The sequence below is a fragment of the Loxodonta africana genome, chromosome 4 (genome assembly GCF_030014295.1).
Source record: "Loxodonta africana isolate mLoxAfr1 chromosome 4, mLoxAfr1.hap2, whole genome shotgun sequence".
NCBI lineage: Eukaryota > Metazoa > Chordata > Mammalia > Proboscidea > Elephantidae > Loxodonta > Loxodonta africana.
Genome location: NC_087345.1, coordinates 87,948,838 through 87,976,556, shown reverse-complemented (window position 1 = coordinate 87,976,556; position 27,719 = coordinate 87,948,838). Strand labels below are relative to the sequence as shown.

The 27,719-nt window shown below is 51.9% G+C and overlaps 2 protein-coding genes across 2 annotated transcripts; both read left to right on the top strand.

Annotated features, from left to right (window-relative positions):
• The first annotated feature begins 9,016 nt into the window (after nucleotides 1-9,016).
• Nucleotides 9,017-15,743, top strand: HOXC13 (homeobox C13). The gene is made up of 2 exons (XM_064285273.1): nucleotides 9,017-9,858; nucleotides 15,261-15,743. The coding sequence occupies exons 1-2, from the start codon at nucleotides 9,126-9,128 to the stop codon at nucleotides 15,515-15,517; spliced, it is 990 nt and encodes a 329-aa protein (XP_064141343.1). The 5' UTR covers nucleotides 9,017-9,125; the 3' UTR covers nucleotides 15,518-15,743.
• Nucleotides 15,744-24,908: 9,165 nt separating this feature from the next.
• Nucleotides 24,909-26,677, top strand: HOXC12 (homeobox C12). The gene is made up of 2 exons (XM_003405058.3): nucleotides 24,909-25,518; nucleotides 26,296-26,677. The coding sequence occupies exons 1-2, from the start codon at nucleotides 24,909-24,911 to the stop codon at nucleotides 26,532-26,534; spliced, it is 849 nt and encodes a 282-aa protein (XP_003405106.2). The 3' UTR covers nucleotides 26,535-26,677.
• Nucleotides 26,678-27,719: the final 1,042 nt, after the last annotated feature.

Genomic DNA, 27,719 nt, shown 5'->3' with positions numbered 1-27,719 from the left:
ATCACCATGGGTTTCTGTATAAAACATGACCATGTCACTTACTTCATATTTATTATATGTAACAAAAGCAACAATACATAGCCACACAAATTAATACTGAGATTACTAATACAGGAATAAGCAAGTGAATGGGAGAAAAGACCATCCTGCGGACATTATTCTGTATTATACTAATTCAGAATAATTTGCTTTCTTTCTTTACCATTCTGCCAGCGAACCTTAGCCAACTTTTTCAGAAGTCTATTTCCACAGCTTTTTTCTCAACCTCCTTCTGGACCCCATCCTTTAGCAAATCCTCCCTCATTTTTTAAAACCCAGAGATTCTCTCAATATTTTCTGAAAAATCTTTGTAGGTACATGATTTTCTTTTTAACCACTTCTCTCCCCCTAGACTGGGCAGAGGGAACAGAAAATCGGCTGTTTTTTTTTTTTTTTTTTCTTTTCATATTTGGAAGATGCCCTTTCCTGGGGACTGATAGAAAGAAGGAACCCCAAAGCTGATTCTTGGTCTTGGTAGTGATAATTGCCAACAGAAATCTGCGGTTAGGACTTGTCCCTGTAGATAAGCACCGGGGCCACTGGAGGCACGGGTACCTAGCTTCCAACGCCCCACATCTGTTCACCCAAACACACCCATGAATGACCAGGCACTCCTAAGCCTTCGCGCCTACCCACAGGCAGAGAGCTCTCGCGGATCTCATTAGAGTCGCTCTAGCCCACAAATAAATATACCCACCTGTGTGCTCGGCTATAGGTGCCCACAGAGTGCACACAAGTGCGTCAGGATTACGTGTGTGATCCTGCCTGGATTGCTCAATGCGCTCCGGCGCCGCGGGGAGTGGAGAGAGCGCTTCCCAGCGCGGGTACTCATCCCGCCGCCCTCCCGGTGGCGGCCATTTATCGTCCCGTGTGGAAGCGGTTTTCTCCAAGCTGAAGCTTGGTCAGGGTAAGTGAAATCAAATACTAAAAATTTACCACACATTTAAAAAAAAAAAAAAACTATTAAACTAAACTAAGGAACTTAGAGTCTTCAAGTCTTGGGAGCGATCCAGAGAGACAGAAAGAAAGAGGGAGTTAGATGCTGGCGCCGAGTTCCTGGCGGACGGAGGCGGCAGCTGACGCCTTTAGCTGAGGGGAACAGCCATCGAGGCTCCTGAAGTGAGCAGAATCTCCCAAAATCTGTGGAAGAAAACTACCCTGAAGGAACAGTGCCAACGCCAGGATTATACCAAGTTTGGCAAGACAATAAATCGGTTTCAGACACACAACTCCGCTGGAGAAGTGATGACTGGGAAAGAAAAAAAAAAAACAACTGGATCTCAGAATTACATTCAGCGCAGTTGCTCCTGGACATCCTCATCTCCTATATTTTTTCTGTCTTAAAAGGAAACATTTTTTTAAAGCCTCTCTGCACTTAAGCCTGAACACCATTTCCGCCTAATGGTTAGCTGTATCAAAGCAACACTAGCCGAGGTGGATTAAGAAACATGTTTGTGCCAACACATAACTTTACCCAAGGTCCACCAAACCCTCTCCCATCTCAGCATGGGCACAAAGACAATTAAAGGCTTTATATTTTAAAATTAAATATGAGTATATTGTGATATTCAAGGGAAATACAATTTTTAAAAAACAAAAATAATTAACACAGATTACCTAATTATATGGATATGGGTATCTGAGGATGTATATCTTATGTTAATATTTATCTAAAGTTCCCTAAAGCATATATTATATGCTTATTTGTCTAGAGATGATAGGTCTGTAATAGACGGGAGGGAAATAAACCTGTGTGACTTCTATGGAGGGAAATTCATTAATAAGTCAAGCACTGAAAAGAGAGTTACAAGTGCTTTAAATCACAAATGTAGATTCTAACATAAAAGAATTTTTCTAAGACCCTGGAGTAGGAGAGGAATTGCACAAAATTCACCCTCCACATCTTAAGAACTGCATCTCTGCAAAACTTGAGGATGGTCTTTTCTCCCGTTCATTTGCTCAGCCCACTGAGAGATGGCCATGGTGGGAGTGGATTCATGGGGGGGGGGGTGGATTCACAGAGTGTCCCTGAAGTTCACATTCTGTGTTTCCATTCCCTTCACCCCAACCCCATCAGCCTACCTCAACCAGCACCATGTCATGGCTGACTGGAAAATGTCTGCACACTATACAAGCATAAAGCACACCCACTGCAACATGTGTTCCTAGCATGTGCCCTCTGGAGCAGCATCCAAAAACCAAGACTCAACAATCATGCTTCCTAGAAATTCTGAAGGCCATCAAGTTCGGGGAGTCTGGTGAGGTGGGAATCTCTAGGCTTGGAAAGGTATTTCCTCTTCTCTGAGTTGAATTTTCTCTGATTATGCAACCGAGTGAGATAATCTTTGGGAAGAGGGAAAATGATATCCCCATTCTCCTGGTTCTTTAGATTTCATTGGCTTTGCTGCACGTACAAGGCAACACCACAGGTAAGAGGGGAAAAGGTGCCTCTAACTACTCCCTAAAGAAGGGGTAATGGAGATAGAGGAAAGAGGCTGTGAGGTAGCAAAAGTCTAACAGCCCTACTCCCCCTCCCGCACCAAGGATATCAGAGTGATAGTTGCCCTCCAGCCACTAAAATTACACCAAATTATGTATATTTTAGGAAGATTTGATTAAAATCACCACAAGCACGAATTTTTCTCCCAGATCCACCCAGGCACAAACGCTCTCTCTGTTTTTCTGTGCCATAGATCCCAAACAGAGTTGACCATTTTACCAAGGAGGGGTTTCTTTTTCCACTTTAGTTGACCCTTGTGTCTTTTCTTCACTCTTTCTTGGTAATGAGGGAATTAAATATCCTTTCTTTTGGTGAGACATCTTCTGAAGGTCCTTTAATTTCTTGTGTTCTGCTCAATGATTTTCAAATTAGAATGATTAGAATGTGTTTTCTGCTATGACTGCTGAGGATGTCTGGTCATGGACAGGACTGGCTGTAATCCACTTAGGGTGTTAAATTTCCCTCTTCCTCCATGATGAAATATATATATTCACTCTACCACCTGCCTCTCACAACCCCATCAGACACCAGTTCTCAGCAACATGGTGGCTTTAAGGGGTCCTACACCCTTTTCCTCACAGAAGTAGAGATGAAATGCTCAGCTCTTCAGCCATGCCATTTATTTTTAGTCATTCTCTGAAACAGTTTAAACTGTTCACTGCAACCCTAAAAAATGTATCGGAGTCCACAATCCCTCTCTGTCCTTGGAAAAAATGTTATTTCCTATATCTTCTTTTAAAATAACAGAAAATCTTTCAAAAAGAGTAGTTGGTGTGCCTCCCTTCTAGGAGCCCCAAGCCTAGACTTTAAAAGATAGAGGAAAGGATTGAAAGTGATAACTACCTTTTCCAGGCATTCAGTTTGTTGGCTTTCTCACCAAAAGGGGCCTTTGTTAGATATCTCCTGGGAAGCCAAATCCAGCCCCCAGCAAACACTCCTCCACCTCTTCACCAAGACCCCTCAGCTCCCTTGTCTAACTTGAAAATGAACTTGGACTTCCCTATCAGACAGGCCCTAAAACCAGGAGAGATTTTATTTGTCTGTTTCTGAAGGGCTTCACTCAAAGGGGGAGCTGTATTGGGGGAGGGGGGCCCCACCTGACAGCTCTCTCCTGAAACTGAGGATAGGGTGGAGAGAGGGGCTGTGGGGAAGAGAGAAGGGGGAGGAGATACTTTGTTAATTTCTTAACTCAGCATTTATTCCCTGAACTTCTTTTGTCAATGGGAGTTGCGGGGGGGGGGGCGGGTGTCAAGTGACTGGCTGAGATGCTGCAGAAAAAGAAGAGGAGATGGGAGGGGTGAGGATTAGGAAAGGGATGGGGCTTGGGAAGGAGGGAATGAGGAAGGTTGGGGAAGGGGCTCTGTGATGAGCTTGTCTGGGCTAGGAGGATGTGGAAGCTGTGCAAAAAAGGGGGTGGGGTTGAGGACTCTGGAGGCCACTGGAGGAAGCTTCCTGAGAGTGCCCCATGAAAGGGGCCACCTGACCTCCCCAACCAAGGCCAGTAATACCACCAGGCAGAGTCTGTGACTTGGAACAGGCTAGAGGGGAATCTAAGAGGAGATTAGTGATAGGACCCCTGTATCAATCCCTAAGGAGACAAAGAGAAGAAGTATGGGGTGGCCCCCAAACCCTGGGCCAGTGCTGTAGGTTCTAACTAGGCAGCAGAAGGGAGTACATTTCCCTAATGTCTAAAAGAGGGAATCGAGTGAGGCCTGGAGGAAGGCAAGTTTGGGTCTGAGAGTGGAAAACTCTGAAATGAGGAGCAAAGTGATACCTCAGCCACCCTGGTCCTGATCTTCCCTCAACCTGGTGACAGAGGAAGGGAGAACAATAAAGGTGGAAGACACCAGGATGGCACCCCCTGTCCAGGAGGTAAGTTCCCAGGCTGGGAGGAGAGACTGGGGTGGCCCTCCTCTGAAGCTGGGCTGTGGGGGTGGAGGGATCAAAGTAGAGCAGGTTCCAGAGGGATTGAGGAGCCTGGGAGGTGGCATCCTCGCGTCTGCACGCTCCTTAGACCGCCCCCGACCTTGCTTGCTGAGGCAGGAAAGATGGAGGAAAAGAGGCCTGGAGGGTACTGGGCAGGGCCAGGGAGACACTTTTCTTTCCTTTCCCACCAATATTGCCCTTTGTAGCCCACCAGGAGTTCCTCGCCCAAGTGTGTGGTAGGGTTTCCCCACTCAGATACACTCTCCAGGTTGCACCCTCATATGGCCTCCCTGAACCCCCAACTTCTTCTTATAAGTGGCCTCTCAATTTCAAAAATCTCTTTCTTTCCTGGATCCTCAGGCCCTGTGGCCTCTGTCCTACACAAATCTCCTCTCCCATCCTGCAGATGGGACCCTGGACAGGAAAGAGCTCCTCAAACTCTATGCCTGCCCTCCAAAGCCCCAAGTCTGAGCCAGAATCCAAACCCCTTGGTGGCAAGGCTCTTTGTTTTCCTGCAGCCTCAACCCACCCTGTCCTTTTTTAAAACTGGAATTTCTCCCATAAAAAAGGGGGCAGTGTTTGAAAGCTTCAATCTCTTTTTTCCAGGGAATATTGATGAAACAGAGGAAGGAGGGAGCAGGGAAGGAAATCAACTGATATTTAATCTCCAGAGAAGGGCATCTAGGAGTTAAGGGCATACCAACCTCATTTCTCTCATCGTGCTCCCAGGTCTGGTGTTCAAGCTACACCCAGCCCTCCCATGTGGGCATCAAGCTTGCACTCTCTTGCAAATGCTGCAAACTTACAGCTCTGACTTTTCTCTTAAATACATTGGACCTGGAATTCCACCTCTCAATTTCAGAAAAGCAGAGACATCTGCCTCTTTATTTTCCAGTTATTTTTCTGAGGAATGTCTTTGTAAGTAGAGGCCAAGATTAGCATGCAAATAACCATTAAGTGTGTATGCTGAGAGATAAACAGACAAGCCGCGATCTTTATTTGCATTTAGAGGATTTCCGCAGAAAGCCTGGTATCTTCGTGAGCACATTTGAGCTTGGGTCCATAAGGGCATGTACGTGCAGCCTGCACACGTCGGCAAACCATGGGCGCACACAGTTTCGGTGAGAAGGCACACTATCTCCTTTATAAGTTAGAGCCTTTGAAAGGAAGAGTTTCAAGAGCTGAGTTTAGCCAAGAGGAAGCTAAGGACACAGTGGCCCCCTCTGGCCCTCCAACTCGTCCTTTGCAATTGTCCCTTGAAAATGGAGCCCAGAGGAGAGACCGGGCTTCCGGGCGGGGTCCAGGGACCATTTTCCAGTCTCATTTGGTATAATTAAATTCTCCCGTCTTCCCCCCCCCCCTCCACCAGCAGCTCAGCTAAAGACCAAGGGGCCATAGTCCTTATTCCTCTTGGTTTTCTCTAAACTTCATCCCTAGTCAAGCTCCACCACCCCATCCTCAAAAGCCCGGCGGGATGAGGTGTGGTCGCGTGGCGGGGGGTGAGCGCCGCAGCCGAAGGTTTCCGCTCCGGCTTTCTAGGGCGGGATAGCCTCGGAGATGTAATTGCTACTTGTCCAGTGATGCGTATTCTCCTAGAGTGTTAATTTGGTTTTATTTGTGTCTCAGCGAGACCCGCATTTTTTCGGGGGAGGGGGGTAGAGGCGACCCCAGGTTTAAAGCTAATTAACCAACGAGGCTCTCTTCCCTCTGCGCCTCCCTCCTGGTTCAGGTTGCGCCCCAGCCATGGAGCCAGCGGTTGCAGGCGCCGAGGGTCTAGGGGAACTGAGCGAAAGAGAAGGCATCCTTCTGAGCATGCGGGCACTTCCCCAGCGGCTTTTAGCGCCGTTTGCGGTGAACTTTCCCCTCCTGCCTATCCACTCCTACAAGTCGCTTCGGTGGCCTGGACTTTGGTTTCCTCGCGCCGCTGAATTTTGGCTGCATAGTGCCCCTAATAAATGGAATTGTAAAGCTGCCGGGTTAATTAAATCTATATCTCATTGCAATAGGAATAGTTAATGCCCTTACATAAACTCGGAAAAGAACATACTATTAATTTTATTTATTGCTGGGCCGCCCTGCACCCAGGTCCTTCCCAGTCTTCTGCCTCCATCTCCAAAGGCCGGGGACGCGTCTTTCGATCCGGGCCACGGGGGACCACACCTAGTCTTGGGCTGGAGCGTTCCTGAACCCGGGAGGGAGACCCAAGAATGAGACAGACGTTTTAGATATTTTGTTCCTGCTGGTGGCCCCACTGGGCCAGTCCATGTCGCCCCTGTTTCTCCTCGTGAACCGGTCACCTCACAGGAGAGAAGGCCAAGGCCTCCGCACCACCTCTACGACCTGCGGCTCGAAATAGGCGGACATACCCGCCCCCACCAGCTGGGCCTCTAGCAGACCCGGAGGCCAAGGTCACACGACCCAGTCTAGACTCGGCCAGCCCATGTTTGCTCTCATTTTACCTTGAACTTGGACTCCGGCTGCAGGGAAGCCAGTCTTCTAGAGAGCAGCCGGCTCCTAGCGAGACCTCACCCTCCCCTCGGCTCATTTCTCTTCGCCCCATCATTATTTTCCTCAACACACACCCAAGCTAGCCTGATTGTTTCAAACCTCTTTTGGTTGCATTTTTCCTCTTACTAGCGTCCCAGCCCGCAGCCTCCTTTCTGAACTCGAAGCTGACCCTTCTGGACGAAGATCACAATGTTAAGAATTACGTTTCTAGCGAACAGACATCTTAAATCACAGACGCCAGGGTGCTGTCCACCGTCAAACACCACCTTCTGCCTACAGGGAGAATGGAGGCATTTGCAGCCCTTAGGCCAGAACTCAGCGCAGACCTGGCCATTTGCTCTCGGGTTGGAGGAGGTCCAGCGGGTCTGGCTTGACCGGGGGCAACTGTGTGGCCACGGTTTGTGTGCTCTCTCAACACGAGCACCAGACATTTAAAAACCATGCCAGGGCAGGAAAGTGAGAGACGATGCAGCTCCTCTACACTCTTTTTTCTCTGTTTATTATACCCTCTCCTTCACAGACGCCCTGTGCTGAAAGGGAAGTTGGCTCAATTTCGTGGAGATGTGCCCAGAAAGTGGTGACTCCACTGAGGCACCAAATTGGGCATAGGAGGCCTAACAAGTTGGGAGACCGGAAGGGAGGAAGAGGGGGCTTTTGAAAAATTAGTAAATTGGTGTTAATTTTTTCTGTGAAATGCGGGGCGGGGGGAGGTTAGAACATGAAAGGACTTCAAACTAAAAGGTAATGACCCCAAGAAAGCCGCGGGAGCTGGGGTGGGGGGCTGTCCAACTGGAGATTGCGTTGATCTTGGCTGTGTCCGGCCCTTCGGTTCTCACCCTCCTGGTCCAACGCCCTGCTCAGGCCGCTGAGGGTGGAGACGGGCCCCACGGGGCTGATGTCGTGCCTGGTGCACCCGAGAGAGGTGTGCCCGGGAAGGGTCCTTCAGAGGGGGCAGCGCCGACTCTTCTCCGCTCTTCACGTTTCCTTTTGTACACTGAGCCCAGAGCGCTTGCTCTTGTTCTTATCCAGGTCTTTTTAGCTTTCCTAAAGCAAATACATTTCCCCCTTTTCTTTGAAATATTTTACTCTAAGACTTTTATTTCTACTGTATACTGAGACATCACCCTATTCTATAGCCCCCTTCCATTTCCCTCCTTTTATTCTTTCTTCCTTTCTCACAGAGAATATTCCATCGCGTTTTCTCCCATTGAGCGATGATGAGTGTGTTTGGGGGCTATCATGTCTCCCCAGCCCTCTGCGCTCGGCTTGAGGGATTGAGGAGGACCGGCGGGGAGGAGAGGAGAGTTGGTCTCCGACGACTGGGGCTTTGGGAAAAGAGGCTGAAGGTCGGAAACAGAAACACAATTCCCTATCAAAGGCTCGCTCCGCGGCGTCGGGTTCTCTCTCTGCAGCCGCACGAGCTACAGGGGAGTCCTCCAGGGCCAGAGCCAGGACTTCCCCACGCCCTGCCTGCGCTCTCCCGCCTATTTTCAGTTTCTTCATTTATTAAAAAAAAAAAAAAATCCGGTTTCTCCTCCACTCTTAGTCCCATCTCCCCCAGTTTTAGTCCCAAACCCCAATCCAGAGACCTCGGCGGTCACAGCGAGCGGCTTTTGGGTAAGCGTCGGTCTCCCCCACACACATCCTAAGCCTCAGGAAGGTGCCCAGGAACAGCCCTTGCCTCCCCAGAACCTTTTGCATCGGCCAAATTCGGTCGCCCCCTCCTCCCTCTCCCTCCCAGGGGCCTGCCAGGGGGCGTTGCCTTGTCCCTTTAAATCTCCCAGCTCCCGCCTCTTTGCCCCTTCTGAGAGCCAATCAGCAGAGACTTCTTCCCTTTCTCCCCGCCCCACCTCGAGGGGAGGGAACCCCAGGAGACTAAGCCTGAGCGTCACGTGCACGGACCGCATCACGTGGACGAGGGAGGGGTGCCGAGGCGAGGCGGGCGGGAGCCGGCACATTTCTTAATGAAGTGTCTCCGCATGCGTAGAGGGAACCTGGGGGAGGGAGGTGGAAGCACCCGGAGGGAGAGGAGGAGGAGAGGGCTGGGGAGGGAAGGGAGGAGGGTTGGGGGAGGGGAAAAGGGAGCGAGGTGTCTCCCTAGCTCTCTGCCTCTGGCAAGTGGAGTTTTTAAAAAGCTCGAGCAGATCATGTCATGACGACTTCGCTGCTCCTGCGTCCGCGCTGGCCGGAGAGCCTTATGTACGTCTATGAGGACAGCGCGGCAGAGAGTGGCAGCGGCGGCGGCGGCGGGGGAGGTGGCGGCGCTGGAGGCGCGGGGGGCGGCTGCAGCAGAGCGAGCCCCGGCAAAGCCCCCAGCATGGACGGGCTGGGCAGCAGCTGCCCAGCCAGCCACTGCCGCGACCTGCTTCCGCACCCGGTGCTGGGCCGCCCGCCGGCTCCCCTGGGCGCCCCTCAGGGCGCCGTCTACACGGACATCCCGGCACCGGAGGCTGCGCGCCAGTGCGCCCCGCCGCCAGCGCCCCCCACCTCGTCCAGCGCCACCCTGGGCTACGGCTACCCGTTCGGGGGCAGCTACTACGGCTGCCGCCTGTCGCACAACGTGAACCTGCAGCAGAAGCCTTGCGCCTACCACCCGGGCGACAAGTACCCGGAGCCGTCGGGCGCCCTGCCCGGTGACGACCTGTCCTCCAGGGCCAAGGAGTTCGCCTTCTACCCTAGCTTCGCCAGCTCCTACCAGGCGATGCCCGGCTACCTGGACGTGTCGGTGGTGCCCGGGATCAGCGGGCACCCGGAGCCGCGTCACGACGCGCTCATCCCCGTCGAAGGCTACCAGCACTGGGCTCTTTCCAACGGCTGGGACAGTCAGGTGTACTGCTCCAAGGAGCAGTCTCAGTCCGCCCACCTCTGGAAGTCTCCCTTCCCAGGTAAGGAAGGCTCCCGGTCGCCGCCACCGCCGCCGCCGCCGCCGCCTCTGGCGACCCCTCCCCGCCCTGCCTGCCCCGGGGGCCCCGCGCCCCAGCCACCCCCGCCGTCTGGCCCCGGCGCGCCCGCTCGGCTGGGTTGCCGATGGAGCCGGCCGGGCGAGCTGCGCTGAGGAATGCGCCGGGGAAGAAATCTGCTCCGACACGTTCCCTGGAGCTGCCCGGCAGAGGGTGAAGCAATCACAGGCGCCCAAGCGCCGGGCCGCCCGCTCGGCTCCGGTCGGGAGCTCGCCTCCTCCTCCCCCTGCTTGCTCCAGCTTCACGCGCGGGTGCTGGTCCCCGAAGCCCGGCCAGAATGGGGGTGGGGTGGGCCTCGGGTACCCTGTAATCCTCAACTGTCAGGACAAATCCTCAACCCACCGAATAATTGAGCGAAAAATAAGAACCGCAAATACTGTTGACTGAATTTTCGGGATCCTTAGGCACTAGATAGGTTTTTTTTTAAGCGATCTAATTCGCCGTGATCTACAGAAATGTAGTGTGCTGTCTTTTTTTTTTTTTCTTGATTTATTTTAAAAATTCGGCCACAAATTTCCTGATTATTGATGGAGCAGAAGAGCTAAAACATCTTAGAGAGGGTGTGAGAGAAGGCGATTGGCATCCCACCCTGGGGTTTAAAACCTTTTCCTCTCTGGCATACTGAGCTCAACACCAGTGGGTGTTCCCACCGCCAGCTCCTCCAGATGTGGACGAGAAGGAGAGTTAGTTGACTATGACCCAGACACGGAGAGAGAAGTGTGAGGATGGGGGGGGAGGACAAAGGCCTGGTCTGGGGACTCCTCAGTCCTGCCTGGCTACCTGTGGGTAGACTCACCCCTCTCCTGATGATGCTATATTTGAATGGGAGAGGATCTTGCAATCCCTGTTCTTCCCCTGGAGAAAGGCCAGTCAGAGGTTTCCCAAAACAGGGTAGGAAGCCTCCAGTTCTGCGCTGCCATGAGAAATCAGGATTTGGGATGGAGGGAATACAGCACGCTTGAGCCTCCTCTTGCAGCTGTAAGCAGAGCCCAGTAGGAAAGGCACTTTCTGGTGCCTACAGGGGTTCTGGGGGCCCTGAGCAGCCACAGTTGCCTCCCCATGCTTCCCAGACTGCCCCCCCCCTCCCAGCTCCACATACTGGCCCAGGAACATTTTCATTGCAAAGCTTAGACCTGAAGACCTCCCATGGGTGGGCCAGAAATTCCTCTGCATCCGGGTTTGGGAGTAGAGGTAGACTGCAAAAAATCACTGAATGATATTACAGTGTAAATAATATTCTTGTAAATATTATGAAATTAGTATAATACAATTCAATACCAGGATAGGACCCACACTAGGTACCCCTTTTCTGGCTGCCCAAAGATTTAATGATGGTAAGATTTCAGTACATGGTGTCGTGCTTCACCTACACTGCCTGCAATAATATTTTTATACAATTTCTGTTATAATAACCTAGTATGAAGCACATAATAACATATTTCTAGAAGACAGGCAATTCACATGCAGGTATACAGTAATGTTTATTGAGAGATGGTCCTTTAATTTCCACTTCACCCAAATGGAAAGCTCCTTAGGAGACAGGGATCCAGCAGAAGTTCCTGGGGCAGGGGGAGTCCATGGGCTGTGCCAAGGGGTCAAGGGGTAGGGGAGCAGATGCCCACCAGACCTATTGTGGGTGAGAACAGGCAGGCCTAGGGCAATGGGCAGTAGGTTTGGTGTGAAGAAGGAGAAGAGAGGGAACTGCTCTGGCATTCCTGTGTGTGCATGTGGAAGGGGGTGGTAGTGAAAGACTGAAGAAAAGCTCAGAAATATCTTTGAGCAAAATAAACATCTCAAAGATCCCCCTCAAAACTGCTAAAGATAAACACTCTTTGATCACAGCCTCCTAGAGAAAAATATCTTTGAAATACAAAAAATACAGCCCAATTGAGATTTAATACACTTACAAATTACGGCATAGAAATGGATACAAAACCCAGTGATTCTCAGCAGCTATGTGCTCACACACTCCCCTTGTGGAAACAGAATCAGGCTGGTGTATCAAAGTGAGTGCAGAAGTCCAGGCAAGAGGCAGATGAAAAAGAAATTATTTTCAGACACCCTCCATCTCTCTACCCACACAGAGATCCTTTAGAAGTAGTGAGATTTCTAGATAACTCTGTCTATGCAATTGTGGTTTGTTCTGCAGCATCTAGCCATAAACACTACTGTCTCTCTTGAGCGCCTCTGGCTCTGAGAAACCTCATCTATGGCAGCCTAGGCCAGTGTGGAAGATGGAAGCGATTGTTCAGAACGATTCAGATAATTAAGGCCAAGATGTTTTGTGGCTTCTTCCTTTCCCCAATTATACAGACCCTTGCCTCATTTCTGTGTTATTGGGTTTTGTTTTGTTTTTTGTTTTCTTCTTCCTATGCCGAACGTAGATTTTTTTTTTTTTTTTTTTAGAGAGAGAGGCAGAAATTCCACGAGAGAATCAGAGATTGAGAGAGAGGGAGATGGGGTTGGAGGAGAGAGTGATAAAAAGAGCAACAAGGGGTTCTTTGGGTCTTTCTGAAAGTCTTTACTGACAGGCCTTTGGGTTTTGGTTGAGAAGAGCAGCTAGTATTTCTCACCAAAACAGACCAGGACAAGGTTCTCTATAGAGCCCAGGGCCAGGTTGTGGGGTGGGCAGTCAAGAGCAGGTGGGCAGTGGGGCCCTGTACATAGAGGCCCCTCAGCCCCAATAAAAAGCTACAGATTAGCAGTGATCTAATTTTCAATCTATTCTCAAAGGTGTCTATTAGATTTCCAGGTATGGAGTGGTTTGTGTATATGCTCGGGAGGGAGGCTGGGGAAGGGTTGATTGTAAAATTAATAGCCCAGTCCCACTCACTTTAGGCAGTGTAGCCGCAACTCCAGGACTAAGCTACCAGATGTTTCTACATCTGTCGATCCTACCTCCTTTCCAAACAAGGCAGCAGACAGTGAAAACAGGCTTCTCTGAGAGGCAAGACTGGAGCTGTTTCCCCAGGAGGTCAAAACAACCATCAGCTTGGTCTCATCCACGAGAAATGGCCAAATCAATCCTTAGCATTCTACAGTGATAAATAACCAGTTTAGACCAGTTGTGTATTTTTAAACTGATTTTTAGGATAGTGTCAATTAAACCTTATTTGAAATTTAGAATTGGTATTTAGGGGACCCAAAATTGGGTAGGTAATTATGAGAGGTTCCAGAAAGTGGTGTAAAAAAAAAATTAGGGGCAATTATCTGGGTGTTTCAGAAACCAAAATCCATGTTTACCTTAATTTGGTCTTGAAGGAAAGGAAGGTGTTCTGAAACTGGATTGTACCAGATGGCCTGTTTCCATTTTTTTAAACTTACTGTATCATTATAGAGTCAGAAAATCTGGATTTGAAATCTGGTTCTGCCACTTCATTTTATTTTACCCAGTTTGTGCTTCCTATTTCTGATTTTGTAAAACGGGCTTAATAAAATAAACCTGAAATGTTCTGAGGATTAAAAAACAACAAAAACAAAAAATTCCTGGTATTACTACTTAAAGCATTAGTTTCCTGAATCATAGGTACATCTATAAATTAAGACAAATTTGAGAACGGAGATTTTTTTAATTACACACAAAAAAATTTTTTAACCTACAGAATCTGAGCTGTTAAAATGAAGTTGTTTTGTTTTTCAGAATTAAAAAAAAAAACAAACTTTGACCTACCTATTCGTACAGAGGCAGAGAGAAGTGACCAGTCTGACAATTTTCCTGAGCAATTGTTATCATGAAGACAGCCAAACCAGACCATTTGAGCCCCTCTCTCCCATTTTCTTCCTGAGCATTTTGTTTTCCCCAGCATTTGATTGTGACCACTTCCCTCCCCATCCTGAATAGACAGGGGCCCCTGGGAGAGCCGATCCAATGCAGAAGGGTGTAGAGAAGGTGTTTTTCAAGGATAGAGTTTCCGGAAGAGCTTTGAGTCTTCACTTTGGCTGTGTCTACACTTCCAAAGGGCTGTAAGAATGAAAGGGAAATCCCAGATATTCAGCCCTCCTTATTAGCTTCTTCCTTGAGAAGTCTAACAATTTCATGGGAAAAAAAAAAAAACTGAAGGGTGAATTATTCAGATAATCTCCCTAGTTCCCCACTTATCAACAAGTGTTGCTATGATCTTTTATTGACAGTGGTAACGGTGGAGTGAAAGGGGGAATGTAAGTAACATACAGTTCCTATGAAATTTTCAGAGCTTAAAGAAAGGAAAGATTGGATTGGTAGTGGTTGAGGTGACAATGTATTCAGGGTTTAGGGATAGGTCGGGGGCATGGAATGGAGGCAGTTACTCTAGCCTTGGAGGAAGAGCAAGGGGAGAGGGGTGAAGCAGAATTTGCTCTGTTTTGATGGGTGGGGATTTGTAGGGGCACTGAAGGGAGACACGAAGTTATTTTATAGAAGACTGGGGAACAGTGGTCCTTTTGCCTCCACTGATGGGCAGACCCTGGGATATGGACCCCCTACTTTCAGAGACCTGATTCCCTGTGTCTCAGTGCCAAGATCCCCCACCTTGGGTGTTGTTAGGTGGCTCACAACAAATGTGGTCACTGGGCCCCAATTCCAAGTGATTGGCCCCCAAGCAGCCTGGCTTCATTTGAACAGTTTTCTTCTTTTTATCTGTTGGTGCAGGCCTTGGATCCCTAGTGCAGAACCGGTGCCCAAAGGCATGAGGACCCATGCCCTCACAAAAACATACAAAAGAATGCCTTCTCCTGACAATGGGCAGAGTAGAAGCTGATCTACTGCAGGAAGGAGGAATTTTTCTGAATATCTGCAATCCTGCAGGGACTGCAGGCCAGGGTGGAAGGGAGGGGGGAGCTGCAAAGGGACAAGGACCCTAATGCTGTGCAGAGCCATAGTGGAGCCTGAGGCAAGAGGAAAAGTTAGTACTACTGATCCCATGTTTCTTTAAAATTTTTATATTTTTGTTAATCATGGATTTTTTGCATTCATTTTTACTTTTTAAACATTGCATTAAAATATTGTTTATCTTGGTTATTGAATTTTTTTATCCCCCCTCGTAAATTTTGCGCCAGAGGCCGGTGCCTCACTAGGTGCACTTTTCTTCTTTTTATCTGTTGGTGCAGGCCTTGGATCCCTAGTGCAGAACCGGTGCCCAAAGGCATGAGGACCCATGCCCTCCCATTTGTGTCCTTGCTAATAACAGACATTCAAAGGATTGGAGGGGGGGTGCCTTCCCCAGGCAGGCAATCCCCTGGCCCTCGTGGCTTGCCTGTCCACACCCTGTGCCTCAGCGGTCTCCCCGGCCCTTAGTCCCGGCCAGCCGCAAGCCTCATGCTCTCCTACCCGCCCTCTCTTTCCCTCCCAGACGTGGTACCCCTACAGCCCGAGGTGAGCAGCTATCGGCGCGGGCGCAAGAAACGGGTGCCCTACACTAAGGTGCAGCTGAAGGAACTAGAGAAGGAGTACGCAGCCAGCAAGTTCATCACCAAAGAGAAGCGCCGGCGCATCTCGGCCACCACGAACCTCTCTGAGCGCCAGGTCACCATCTGGTTCCAGAACCGACGGGTCAAAGAGAAGAAGGTGGTCAGCAAATCGAAAGCGCCTCATCTCCACTCCACCTGACTGCCCGCCCAGCCGCCCACCCCGTCTATTTATGTCACCGCTTTGTACCAGAACCGAACCCACAGAAGGACCCTCCGCCGGTGCATACGAATATTTAATATTAACAATAAAGAGGAACCGCGTGCAGCTGGGAGGCGGACCAGGCCGGGTTCCACCACCCTTTACTCTCCACCCCATGCCCCAACCCCCATCCCGAAGGAACCCACCGGCCCTCAGCAGTTCTGGAGGTGGGTCGGAGTGGGCTATAGGAAGAAGTTTGCCGGCCTCCAATCCCCCTTGCCCTTACCCTTAGCCTCGCCAGAAAGCGGAGTGGCAGCGAAGAGCCCAATTATTCCAGTGAAAGCAGGGTTGGGGAATCCCAGCGATCCGTATTCTAGCCCCTTCCTTTGCCCTAGAGGATAGATGACCTTCTTGAAGGTGGGGCCTCCAGGCAGAAACTGGCGAACTCAGACTTTCCTTTCAGTTCCTCCTCCTCCTGCCTGTCCCTCAGCACTCCTTAGGCAAAATTTCCCGGTTAAGGTTTCCTTTGCATAGTTTTTAAGTCATGTTAATATTAATAGCAATTATTAGGGCTCTGACAGGGCAACTAGAGTCCAGAGGGTACACTGGGTGTTCTCTCCTTCCTACCTGCTTCAACAAAAGCTGGAACCCTTGGGGTCCCTACCCCCTTACCCTAACCATGAAAAGATGAATTTTGCAGACTTTGCCCTCACTGCCTCCCCTGTTCTGTTCTCTAATAGGGGAAAATGCAAGGAAGACAAAAGCTCCAGCCACCCTTCTAAATAAGTCTTACCTCTTCTTTGAGTGCTCTCTCTCTCTTTCTTTCCCTCCCTCTCACTCTTGCTCTCTCTTTCTGTCTGTAGTAAGAGGCTGGGAATCAGGCCAGGCACAGAAGCAGAATTTTTTTCTCTTCTTTTCTAAGGAAAAGACAGATTTTTCTTCCGAGGAGATGCAGAAGGGTGCCTCAGCACTCCTCTCACTTCTTCCTCCAGTTGCCCCTCCACCAAGGCTGTGGCTCAGAAGGGAGACCTCACACATTCACTTTTACTGATTGTCCAGAAGAAAGCGTTTTCTTCCAGGAAGCTCAAATAACTCACCCCAATTAGCCAGCTAGTGTAGAAGCTGCCTAACATATTCCTCCTCAAAGGCCAGCTTGGTGCTCTGGGGGCCCCTTCACCTCCCCCCTTCCCACTGGCACATTACAAAACAGTGTTCTTTGGAAATGTCCATCAGAAGTAGGCTCTTTTTTTTTTTTAATGTTATGTATCTGTATATAGTATTGTGATGTCAGAATGACAATGTACTGAATGCAAAAAGAAAAAACCCACGAACCTGTTTTTAAAATAAAATCTCTTTTTTTTTTCTTTTTGCCTTGATTTTATTGCTCAGATTCCTTCTGAAGCCCGTTCTGTCAACCAGCTCTTCAGAGCAGTTTAAGATGCCCTTAGCAGAATGGGCAGGATGAAAGAGTACAAACATCACCCATAGGGGGGTAGATCTTAACCCACATTCTTGCTCCATTTAAGATTTTACGTGTTATCCAAGTTATTGACACTATTGAGACAGGAGAAAACGCCTTCCCATCCTGATGCCCAACTTAAATATATGTATGTTGGGGACAAGACATAATCAATGATTGCAAGAGCCTCTGGGCAGGTGAGTTACAACAGTATGTTGCTGTTCACTTCAGTTAATTGCTGGGGATTCGACCTGGATCTGGGTGGTGTAGAGGTAGCATCCCAGCTGGAGCACCAAAGCCGGTGGCAGTGTGGAGCCAACCCCAGGCTCCTGGGGCCCCACTGCTCCCAGGGGGCCCTGAGTCTCTCCAGCCAGGCCAGGACTGGAGCTGGAATGAGGAAGGCACAGCCTTCAAGGGACAGCAGTGAATTCAGTGTTCCCTGGCTGCACTCTTTCTTTTCCATTGTCCTATCCTGAAAGATCTGGCTGCTAGGACCCCATGGGCCCCCAATTCGCCAAGCCTACCCCACTTTTATTCTTCAGCTTCCGTGGGAACACGTCTTCCAGGCAATCAAGACCCTGTGTAGACTCTGCCACTAATTTGTTTTCCCTGTCTCATCCATGCCTATCTCCCTATCTAGCAGAGTTAATGAGATCGTTAAGTTGTCAGGTTAAGAGACTTTTAAAAAGCAATATAGCTTAAAACAATATTATCTCAGATTAAATCTTTACTGCAGCAATTTTTATTTATATATAATATTTTTCCTCTCCTGAGATGCAGAAAGACTGGAGGCGTCAGGTTAGAATTGAGAGTTCTCTGATCTCCTTTTGCCTGATGGCTGAAGCTTTTTAAGTTTCATTTAAATAAATGTTTCTGGAGGTGAATCACACAGTCTGAGAGACAAAGAGCCTGAAGAGTTCGCTGTCTGCTGAGGCTCCTCCATTACTGATCTGCCTGCTGGTCCTGTTCTACTCCGTCTCAATTCTGGGTTAACTACCAGAGAACCACACACTGGGCAGTGGGATTTGGGAGGGAAGAATTGAGTCTCCAAAGAATAGGACTCATTCTTAATTTCTTCTCCCCCTTCTCTCCCCACCCACCAACCCAATCTCACTCCAAAGACCCCTTGGTCTCTCCTGAGATGTAAAGCGTTGGAGACTAAATGTGTGATTTTGATCAGAAAAAGGAATTTAGTGATCAAGAGGCCCGGGGCTCCCTTGGTATTGGTCCCCACCGCTCTTGATTTGAGGGTGCACTGGGTAGTCACACTGGGTGACACAGCTGTAGACACAGTGAATGTTGGAGACTTGGTGGGATATCAGAAGTCCAAAGTTCTTCAAGGGGCCCCTCCACTCTTGGACACAAATTCATACATAAATAAATGGGCTGAGTTTCCCTGAGTGAGGGACCCACACTGAGGCTTCAGGAGGGGGCAATGGTAAAGACAAGAGAAAAGCAGGCTCCTTGGGGGTGCATTGAGACACCCGTAATCTAGGCAAGAACTGCAGTCCCTCTGAGTCCCTGTGAGCCTGTGTGCCAGGTGCTTAGGACCCTCTCAGGATTAAATATGCCTTGATTGATTTTGGAGGATTATCATGCCTGGATTAATTTTGAAAATGCCTCTTCCATAAAAGTAGGCAAGTATGTGAATAGAAATTGCTGTGTGCGAGAGGTACTACGTAAGTATGCATGAGTGTATGCTCTGGGGAGGCAAGTCAGGAGATGCATTATTCTTTCCCTGATTGTATTGGTCCCTTACCTTTCCTTTTCCCCAACTCTTGGTGTTCTTTTTGCTGGAGGCTCTGTAAGATATTCTTATGAAGGTGTTTGGAGAAGGAGGACGAGCCAAGGAGAATTTCCTTGATCTTTCTTGCCTGCGTGTGCATGTGCATGTGTAAGTAGGAACATTGTGGGCCAGCACACTCATCTCAGGGTGTAGAGTGTGTTTTCTCCTCTATACTTAAAACCTTTCCCTCCAAGGCCAGTCTCCTAGTGTTTATGGGAGTGAGGCTGTTCATGAGGGTAAATTTGAGAGTGCAGAAGAGTAGGAGGTCTAAAGGGTTGTTAGTTCAGAGGCTTTGCCTAGAAACAGACAGCCTGCCCATGGCTCCATAGCCAGGACTGGAGGGGCCCAGAATCGGCTGGGGCCTCAAAAGACTCTCCATTCTGAGATCCAGGCTGCCAAGGAGGGCTCAACTAGATCCTTTCCTGCGCTTGGGGGCAAAACCCTTCTCCTCCAGCATCTTAGTTTCCAGCTCCAGAGCCAGGAGAGCCGGCTTTTCAGCTGGTAGTCCCATGACACAGCAGGAACCCACCTGAGGGGGCAAGGCCAGCAGTTCTCAGGAGATCCCTCCATGACAGTCTCGGAGACCATCTGCTGCTGAGGCTGATCCACATCCGCTGGGTCAGCAGTGCAGGGCCAGCAGGCCAGTGTGCTTGCAAGGCGGAGCAGGCCCCTGAGGCGGCCACCATCTCTCTGAACAGCCCTCCCATTGGAGCTGGGGACCCTGCAGCAGCCTCCTCTGTGGCTCCATCCTGTTCAAAAGAGAACTCTCCATCCTACGGTCCACTTGGGCTCACCCACCCCCAAAACTCCAAGTGCCCTTTCCTGCAGCGGTATCCAGACCTGGACTGGAGAAAGATTGAGGGGCCCAGGGGAGCAAGGGGCTTCTGGGAGGAGGAGGGGGCCAGAGTCTTTTCACAACCAACCAGGATCTTCCTTTTTTAGCCTTGACCGTGACTAGGTCTTTCTGACCTTGACATCACAGGGAGCACAGGAAAGGGGGAGGGTAGAAAAGGCCTTGATCTTCCGGTGGCCAGCGAAGGGGAGGGCCACTTGCCCCCTTGACGCGCCATCCCCCTTACCGCCGGAGCCCGCCGCCTCTGTTTACACACGGAGGAGGTGTCATCTCCAGTCTAGACAGGGGCGCTAATAACGCCCATAAAAGGCGGCCTCTCCAGAGATGCTCTGCAACTCAGCTCCCGCGCTCCTGCGGCGGCGTTCCCTCCGCCTCCCCCGCCCCGCCCTGGTCGTCGGATACCTCGGCTGGGCCTGCGGGGCTGCCTAAAGGAGGGGGAACCAAGAGGGTTTCCAGAGGCTGAGAACCCCCTTCCCACACCTTTCTGAACCTCCTCCATTTCCAAAGGTAAGTGGACTCCTTTCTCTCCCACTACCACCAGCTTCTTGGGTCAGCTGCCCCTACTCCGATCCGCCGCTGACCACTGCTCCAGGCTGGAGGCCTGGATTTGGAAAGCAGCTGGGTAGCTGGGCCGAGCAGATCTCAGGCAGCTCTCAGCCCCTCCGCAGAGCTAGTCCTGGCCAGAGGCCACGGTCACGGCCAGCAGGCCAGGGCGAGGGGCGAGAGCCCTCGAGTAGTTCTCACTCCCCACCCAGCTTTCAGGCTCGGGAAGACCAAGTCCAGGTCTCCCGGATACTTCGCAGGCTGCTGTGGGTGTGGCGTCTGAGGAGTTTTTTTTTTTTTTTTTTTAACTTGGTCCCCACACCTTACCTAACACTCAGTAATTCACTAGGCGGAGGAGATCCTCTGCTGGCGGAGGTGGAAAATGTCAGAACTAAGAACTATTTAACTGTTAGTGCGCTGAAAGGAGAGAGAAAACCGAGAAGATGGCACACTTAGAGACCATCAAATGGGGGTGGAGAGATGGTTTCCCAGCTGACCGGGTCTGGGAGCTCCCACCCCCAAATCATTTTCCTAGTTGCAGCTGGGCTGGGGTCTCGTGGTGGGAGGGGGTCCAGAGGAACAGCAAGAGGATTGGAGGAGGTAAGGACGCTGCGGACTCTAGGCCGCTTGCTTGAACCTGAAAGCCTGGCTTAGTCCCCTCACCCCAACGATCGCCCAGGCCCTACCTCCCTCCAGCTATAGATACTCTGGAAAGCAGCGTTTTGGGGAGGGGTCTCCCAATCTTCTCCTTAAGTCCTGGGAATCCTCACGGAGGGCTTGGAGCCTGGTCGGTGGGCTTCTACCCGAACCGGTGAAGTGATGAAAGAAGAGACTGAGACCTTCACGCCCACCCTTCACCCTTGTCTGAACTGGACAAAGGTCCCATCCCAAGCCTGCGTTGCCCTACAGGAGGGAGAAAGAGAGGGCTGAGAGGTCGGTTGGAGGCCCAGACCAAATTGCCGCTTTTCATCTCCCCTCCCCCTGCCGGCCCAGCCCTTGCTAACATCCCTTTGGGGACCCTTGGCCTGGCTCATTTGCGTATAAGGCAGAACCGCTTTCTGCAAACTAGACAGTGACCTTGAACTGGGCAGCCTTGGCCTCCCCACAGCCCACGGAAAAGGAAGCGCTGCGCCCAATAATTCCGACCTCGGGTCGGCCAGGTAGTTCGAACGCGGCCGCTCTCAGCTGCTCCGCCTTGGCCTAAGCCTCCAGCAACCCCTTTGCCCTTGCCACCAGAGCCTGCGTAGATTTTATAATTAACTCCTTCCTTCAGGCTCGGCTGCTGGGAGGACTCGGGGCCCGCGCAAAGGCCAGGAGTCTACGGGAAGAATAGACACAGTCAGAGAAGGCGCGCGTGAGACGGCGCGGCATCCAGCTGGTGGATGCGCTGAAGGACGCAGACTGCCGCGGGTCTTCAAGGGCAGCCTTGGACCGCATCTTTACCTTCAGTTTTAATTAACCCCCGAGTTAATGATCAGGGCATAGTTGAGCTGGGCCAGCTGCAGGGGACGCCCGTGGCCCAGGGACCAGCAGGCAGGCGAACGAACCCTTCTAGCCTTGCGATTTTTTGCACGTGCGGGAGATTGTAGTCTCACGGATCATGATCGCACTGCGCTTGGTGAGCCTCCGCCTGGTCAGTTGTAGTTTTGCTTGTGGGCAGCGAAGTGCAGACGGATTAATCCCCGGCTAGACGCGGCTGCCCACAGCCTGGGGCTGCGAGTCCCTTTCAGCCTTCTCACCCAGTCCCAGCCCGCTCCCAGCGAGCAGCTCTCGCCAAGGCTGGATTTAGATTTGAAGGTTTGCACCCGAGCCTCCCGCCGGCCCCGGGGACCCAGGCTAGGAGAGGTGCTCTGGGGCCTATTCTTCTGAGCCTGGTTAAGAAAGGGGTGCTGAGCTGCTTGTGAGGCGGGGTACCTTAAAAGCCGACAGAGCCGCGGGGTTGCAAGGAAAGGCTGGGCGCTTAGATGGCCTGGGTCCTCGCCAGGATCCTGGAAACCCGAAGGTTCACAGTGGGAGCAGAACACAGTGAATACAGATTTAGCTGACAGTTCTAGGCAGCTCTCTTCCTGAGAGGAATCTCTCTGCAGGGGGAGAAGAGGGCTTGGGGAAAATGACCGCTTTTTGATGCTGCCTTTCGGACTCAGGAAAATGTATCTCTGGGACAAGGAAGCCCTCGCCCCATTCTCTTTTCCCCTGTGTTGTATCTGCCGCCCTGCAGCCGCTGCTTTGCGCGCTCAGCCGCACGGCCCTGGAAGGCAGCGAGCACAGCTCCCGGCCTGAGATCTGCGAACTGGGGAGGGATGGGAAGAAGCTGAGACCTTACTCCTGGCGTCCTCCTTCTAGGATATTGGAATCATCTTGGAGGGGAAAAGAGAGTGGGAAGAAGCCCCCCACCCCACCCCACACCACCCCACCCCACCCCACACCACCCCACCTCACCCCACCCCACCTCACCTCACCCCTAGCAAGGGCTAAGGATTACTGGGCAATGCCCGGCTCTGTGTTCTTCGCATCAACAATAGGGGCTGAGCGCTGAGGGCTGGAGAGCCAGGGAGGAAACCTCGTTGCCGGTCACAGTTGTTTGGATTGAAAACAGCAGCAATATAACACCTCACACCCGGTTTATCTTGACGATTAAAATAACCCCTAAGAATTTTTTAAACTAAATCTTCAGCGGAGTTCGTTAGCGCATCTTGAACAGTGGGGGATAAATAGGACGGTGGAGATGCAGTGATAAGGGATTTGCAGGGAGGGATGCTTCTCTCCCCAGCCGCGCTGCCCCGCAATCAATTAGGCACCAAAAAACCAATCCGGGCCGAGTCTCCTGCCCACTCCTCCGCGCCCCCAGGCTCTCAGGAGCCCGACTGAAGGTGTCTTCGTGGTGCTGGCATTCCACAGCTTGGCCTCAGTTGGGGCATATAGGCCGGCCGCGGAGCGGTCTCCTGGGGGCAGGAGAGGCTGGGCCTGCCAGCCTGGCGGGCCAGGGAGGGGAAGGGGAACTGGCCAAGCTGGGCGAGGGGCTGTGAGCTGCAGCGCCAGTGCCCGGTAGCGCCCGCGGGGACACATTTCTGTTGGAGTAAAAAGCTACGGTTTGGGGTATGAAATCGCCCTGGGAGCGGTGGAATTCGAAGAATCTGGGTTTCTCTGGGTTGCGTCCTGCAGAGGAGAGAGGGGAGGGAAGAGAGAGAAAAAGTAGGAGATGAGAACCTTCTCTGCTTCGGTCTGTTTTTGTAGCTTCGGCGTATTCTCAGATACTTAACTTTCGCCTACATAAGTTTCTTTCCCTTTTACTCTCTCGGGCTCTCTCAGTCTCTCCAGTTTCCTCGAAATCTTCCTATGTTTCCTCATATTTAGCCCTTTGCTGAACTATTCCTCTAACCTCCTAATATTACTTAAAGCCATGCTTTAGGTAGAAGCCTGACATAGTCACATAGAAATCCGAGGATTTTATCTACTAGACCCCAAAACACCTAGTTTTGGAGGTTATTGTTTTGTTCTGTTTTTCATTTTAATGTGATTGGTTTGTTCCCCGGACCTAGTTAAAATTGGATTGTGGTTTCACCGATGTAGATTCGGCTTTGCCAATGGCCAGAGTTGGGTTCTCAACCTTCTCCAGGAATGCGCTGCTGAGATTTGCAGCATAAATATAATTTTAAGGCACCAACAAGACAACTCTCTCCGGGTTCTTTGTCTCATTCCTAGCCCGCCTCAGGGGATAGCTGCTATCTTGTGGGCCCAGTTCTGGGGTGTATCTCTTAGGCATTGCGAATCAGGCACCTCTTAGGCCCGCCAAGCCCTGCCAGGGGCCCAGAGCCTCCTGCTGCAAAGATTCCCAAGGACCCCCAGCAGCCCTTCTGTTGGCCGGAAGTCACAGCAGAAGATTAGATGAGTTTCCCAAATTTCCAAGGGCAGGGAGGCAGACCTGCTTGAGCTGGGCACTTCTTTTCTGTTTCTTCTGCCTGCCTTCCACATCCCACTTCTAATAGTGAAGGGAATGAAAGTGTCAGCCTGTCTTGGCTCATGCTCTGGGGAAAAGCCCCACATTATCAATTGCCCCTGAGCACTTCCAGAGGGAGAGGACCCCAAATGGCTTTCCAAATTCCCGAGGAGAAAGAGCTGGTACAGAAGAGTGCAGCAGCAGCAGAACTGGGAGAGACAGCCGCAGGGAAACCTGTCCTTACCCCTACTTGCCTCTACTGTAAATAAACGCCGAGCCAAAGGGCTCATCCGTCTCCTTAAACAGCCAGTAAACTTTATATGACACAATATCTAATAGTAATTTATTGGGGGAGATATTGTAAATTCCAACGGTTTTAGTTAATAAAGGAGCTAATTAAAGAGGGATGGGCTGTGCTTGGCCAGCTGTTGGCGACAAGATAGTACATCTGGGGGGGGGAGTGTAGGGCCTAGAGATATATATGTGTGGGTATTTTTGGTGTGGCTTTTTTCCTCTTCTCCTACCCCGTGTTGGGCCATTGCCTCCTCTCTGCCTTAGATTTTATATGATTTAAAAAAAAAATCCAGCGAATAAACTTGCTCCCTCCCTGGTCCCCCCTCCAACTGGGATTGGGGAAGAGGGAAGTTGGAGTTGGCGGGGAGTGGGGAGTTGGGGGGGATCCGATGTCCCCACTCCTCCCCCTGGCTGCGGCGCCCACGTGAGCTGGGCGGCCAATGGGTGGCCGGTGCAGGTTTAACTACGTTTAATGTCAGATAGCAATAAAGTAGAAGCTGCCGGTCGGGCCCCGCGGAAATGGGCGAGCATAATCTCCTGAATCCCGGGTTTGTTGGGCCGCTGGTGAACATCCATACGGGAGACACCTTCTACTTCCCCAACTTCCGAGCATCCGGAGCGCAGCTGCCGGGGCTGCCTTCGCTGTCCTACCCGCGCCGCGACAACGTGTGCTCGCTGCCCTGGCCGTCGGCAGAGCCGTGCAATGGCTACCCGCAGCCCTATCTTGGCAGCCCAGTGTCGCTCAACCCGCCCTTCGGCCGCACCTGCGAGCTGGCGAGAGTGGAGGACAGCAAGGGTTACTACCGCGAGCCATGCGCTGAGGGAGGCGGCGGGGGCCTGAAGCGTGAGGAGCGCGGGCGCGACCCCGGCCCGGGGGCCGGGCCTGGGGCAGCACTGCTGCCGCTCGAGCCGTCGGGGCCGCCTGCGCTTGGCTTCAAGTACGACTACGCGGCGGGGGGCGCCGGAGAGGGAGGCGGCGCGGGACCCCCGCACAACCCGCCCTCGTGCCAGTCGCTGGAATCCGATTCCAGTTCGTCCCTGCTCAACGAAGGCAACAAGGGCGCTGGTGCCGGCGACCCTGGCAGTTTGGTGTCGCCGTTGAATCCCAGCGGCGGGCTCTCGGCCAGCGGTAAGGATCCCAGCTCACTCTTGAGGCACAGTCAGGACAGGACATCTCACAAGGCAGGCAGGGTGGTACTGAACTAGGGCCGCCTTGGGTGACAAAACGTGTGGCAAGGAAGCACTTCTTTAAAAAAGAAGTGTGGGTGGGTGGAGGAGCCCTATAAACATGTAAATATCTCCATAAAAGAACCAGAGAGATTCCCTTCTTAGCCTGCTTGCTGGCTGGAGTGGGTAGGGAGTTCGGGAGAAGGAGGATCCTTACTAGGACTTCCTCAGGCCTGGGGATGGGGGGGAGTAGGACAGCCTTGTTCCTGTTCTCCCAGGCCCTCTGTTCGCCTTCCATGTCCCCCATTACCTACATATTTTCTTTTAAGAAATGCCAGTGGACACAGTTCACTCTTTGCCTCTTGCCCATTTCTGTTCTAACTGCTCAGGTACTCAGTTCTGGAGGGTGTGAGAGACAGGCCAGGAAGAGGGGAAGGAAAGATGGCAGAGGTTTGGGGCTAGGAACATAGACGGGCCAGGAACACTGCTGCAGGAGGGTAGGGTTGAGGAGGCACAGAGAAGGAGTGAAAGGAAAAAAAGAGTGATGAAGATGAGGGAGCTGTTGGGGATGGGGATCTGGGTAGAAGAGGCTACAGGATGCCTGGCAGAGAGGGGAAAGGAGAGGACCGACCTAGTGTAGGACTTGTGGCCAAGGTGAAAGGGGCTGGGAAAAGGCTGAAGGCACTGGGCTGGTCGCCCCGTGGTCCTCTGGCCAACTGTGTGGTTCATCTCCACCCAGGCGCACCCTGGTACCCGATCCACAGCCGTTCACGGAAGAAGCGCAAGCCCTATTCGAAGCTGCAGCTGGCCGAGCTGGAGGGCGAGTTTCTGGTGAACGAGTTCATCACACGCCAGCGCCGAAGGGAACTCTCGGACCGCTTGAATCTTAGTGACCAGCAGGTCAAGATCTGGTTTCAGAACCGGAGAATGAAAAAGAAAAGACTCCTGCTGAGGGAGCAAGCCCTCTCCTTCTTTTAGGGGGCGGGGACACGGGCACCAGCCCCAGACTGAGCCTGGCCCTGGTAGAGAGCAAGAGGGGACGCCGCCTGGGACACCGACCCAGCTTAGAACCCCAGGCGTCTCTGGCAGGCCCTCCCTGGACGTCTTTTTGTCTGTTTTGTTCGTGGTTCCCTCTCACACACCCCCTGCAGGCCCTGCCAGGTCCCAGAGAGAAGGGAAGGAATCCAGCCAGAAAGAGGAAGCCCCACAGCTGCGGAAAGTGACAGGGGCAGGGAAGGCGGGGGGGGGGGGGCACGTAGGAGGGGCTAGTTTATTTGAGGCGGTACTGAGGCGCTACACCTCCCGCTGAGGATCTGCGGCCTAGGCGTCCCCTTCCCACCACTTCCCTTCCCCGTATTAAGTCTCTGCCTGCAGGAGCAGGCGAGGGTGGGACGGCGAAACCAGGCGCTCCCCAAACTCATAGTTGGCGGGGTAAGAGAGGCTGGGGCGCAAAAAACAGAGAGTGAAGAATAAGTAGAGAGAGCGGAGGAGGTCTAAGGTAGCTCGGAGAGGATAGGAAGAAGTGGGGAACCAAAGAGGAAGCGCGGTCTAGGAGAACAGAGAATGATCAGCAAGGCCCAATTCGGCTCCGTTTGGGTCCTCCAGGCCTGCACACCAAGCCGGCGGAGGCGAGGGCGTTAGGCAGATCAGGCTGTGGACAAGCGGACCATCTGCCTTATGTTCCCTATAGGGCAGAATACCCGAACGGTTTCCTGGTCCCAGGCCTCTTCCGAGCCCCCTGCCCACCCGGGACGAACATCCGCTCACAGGTGTGCTGCCATCCATCCTTCCCGCTGCCTAGGCCACTGCGCACGGAAGCGGCAGGCAGGGAACTGAAAGCAGAGCGGACTCAGCCTCGGGTTCAGTAATCACCCCAGGGACCCCGCCCCCCACCTGGCCCTCCCGTAAGCCCAAGTGGCTATGGAAGGGGCTGCGGAGAACGGGATTGATTGGCTGGGAGAGTTTCTGGCAGCCTCGGGCAGCGGCCGGTGATTCTCCCTTCCTCGCTGGCGTTCACGGTCACGGCCGGAGGTTGAACCAGCGTAATTTACGAGCCGGGAGGAGAATCCACCCTTAAAGGGGCTACCCGCCACTGAGGCCCCGCTCAGCCCCGGTTTCCCAGGCTGGTGACAATGAAGGAGGGGAGCACTGCAGCCCCCCCAC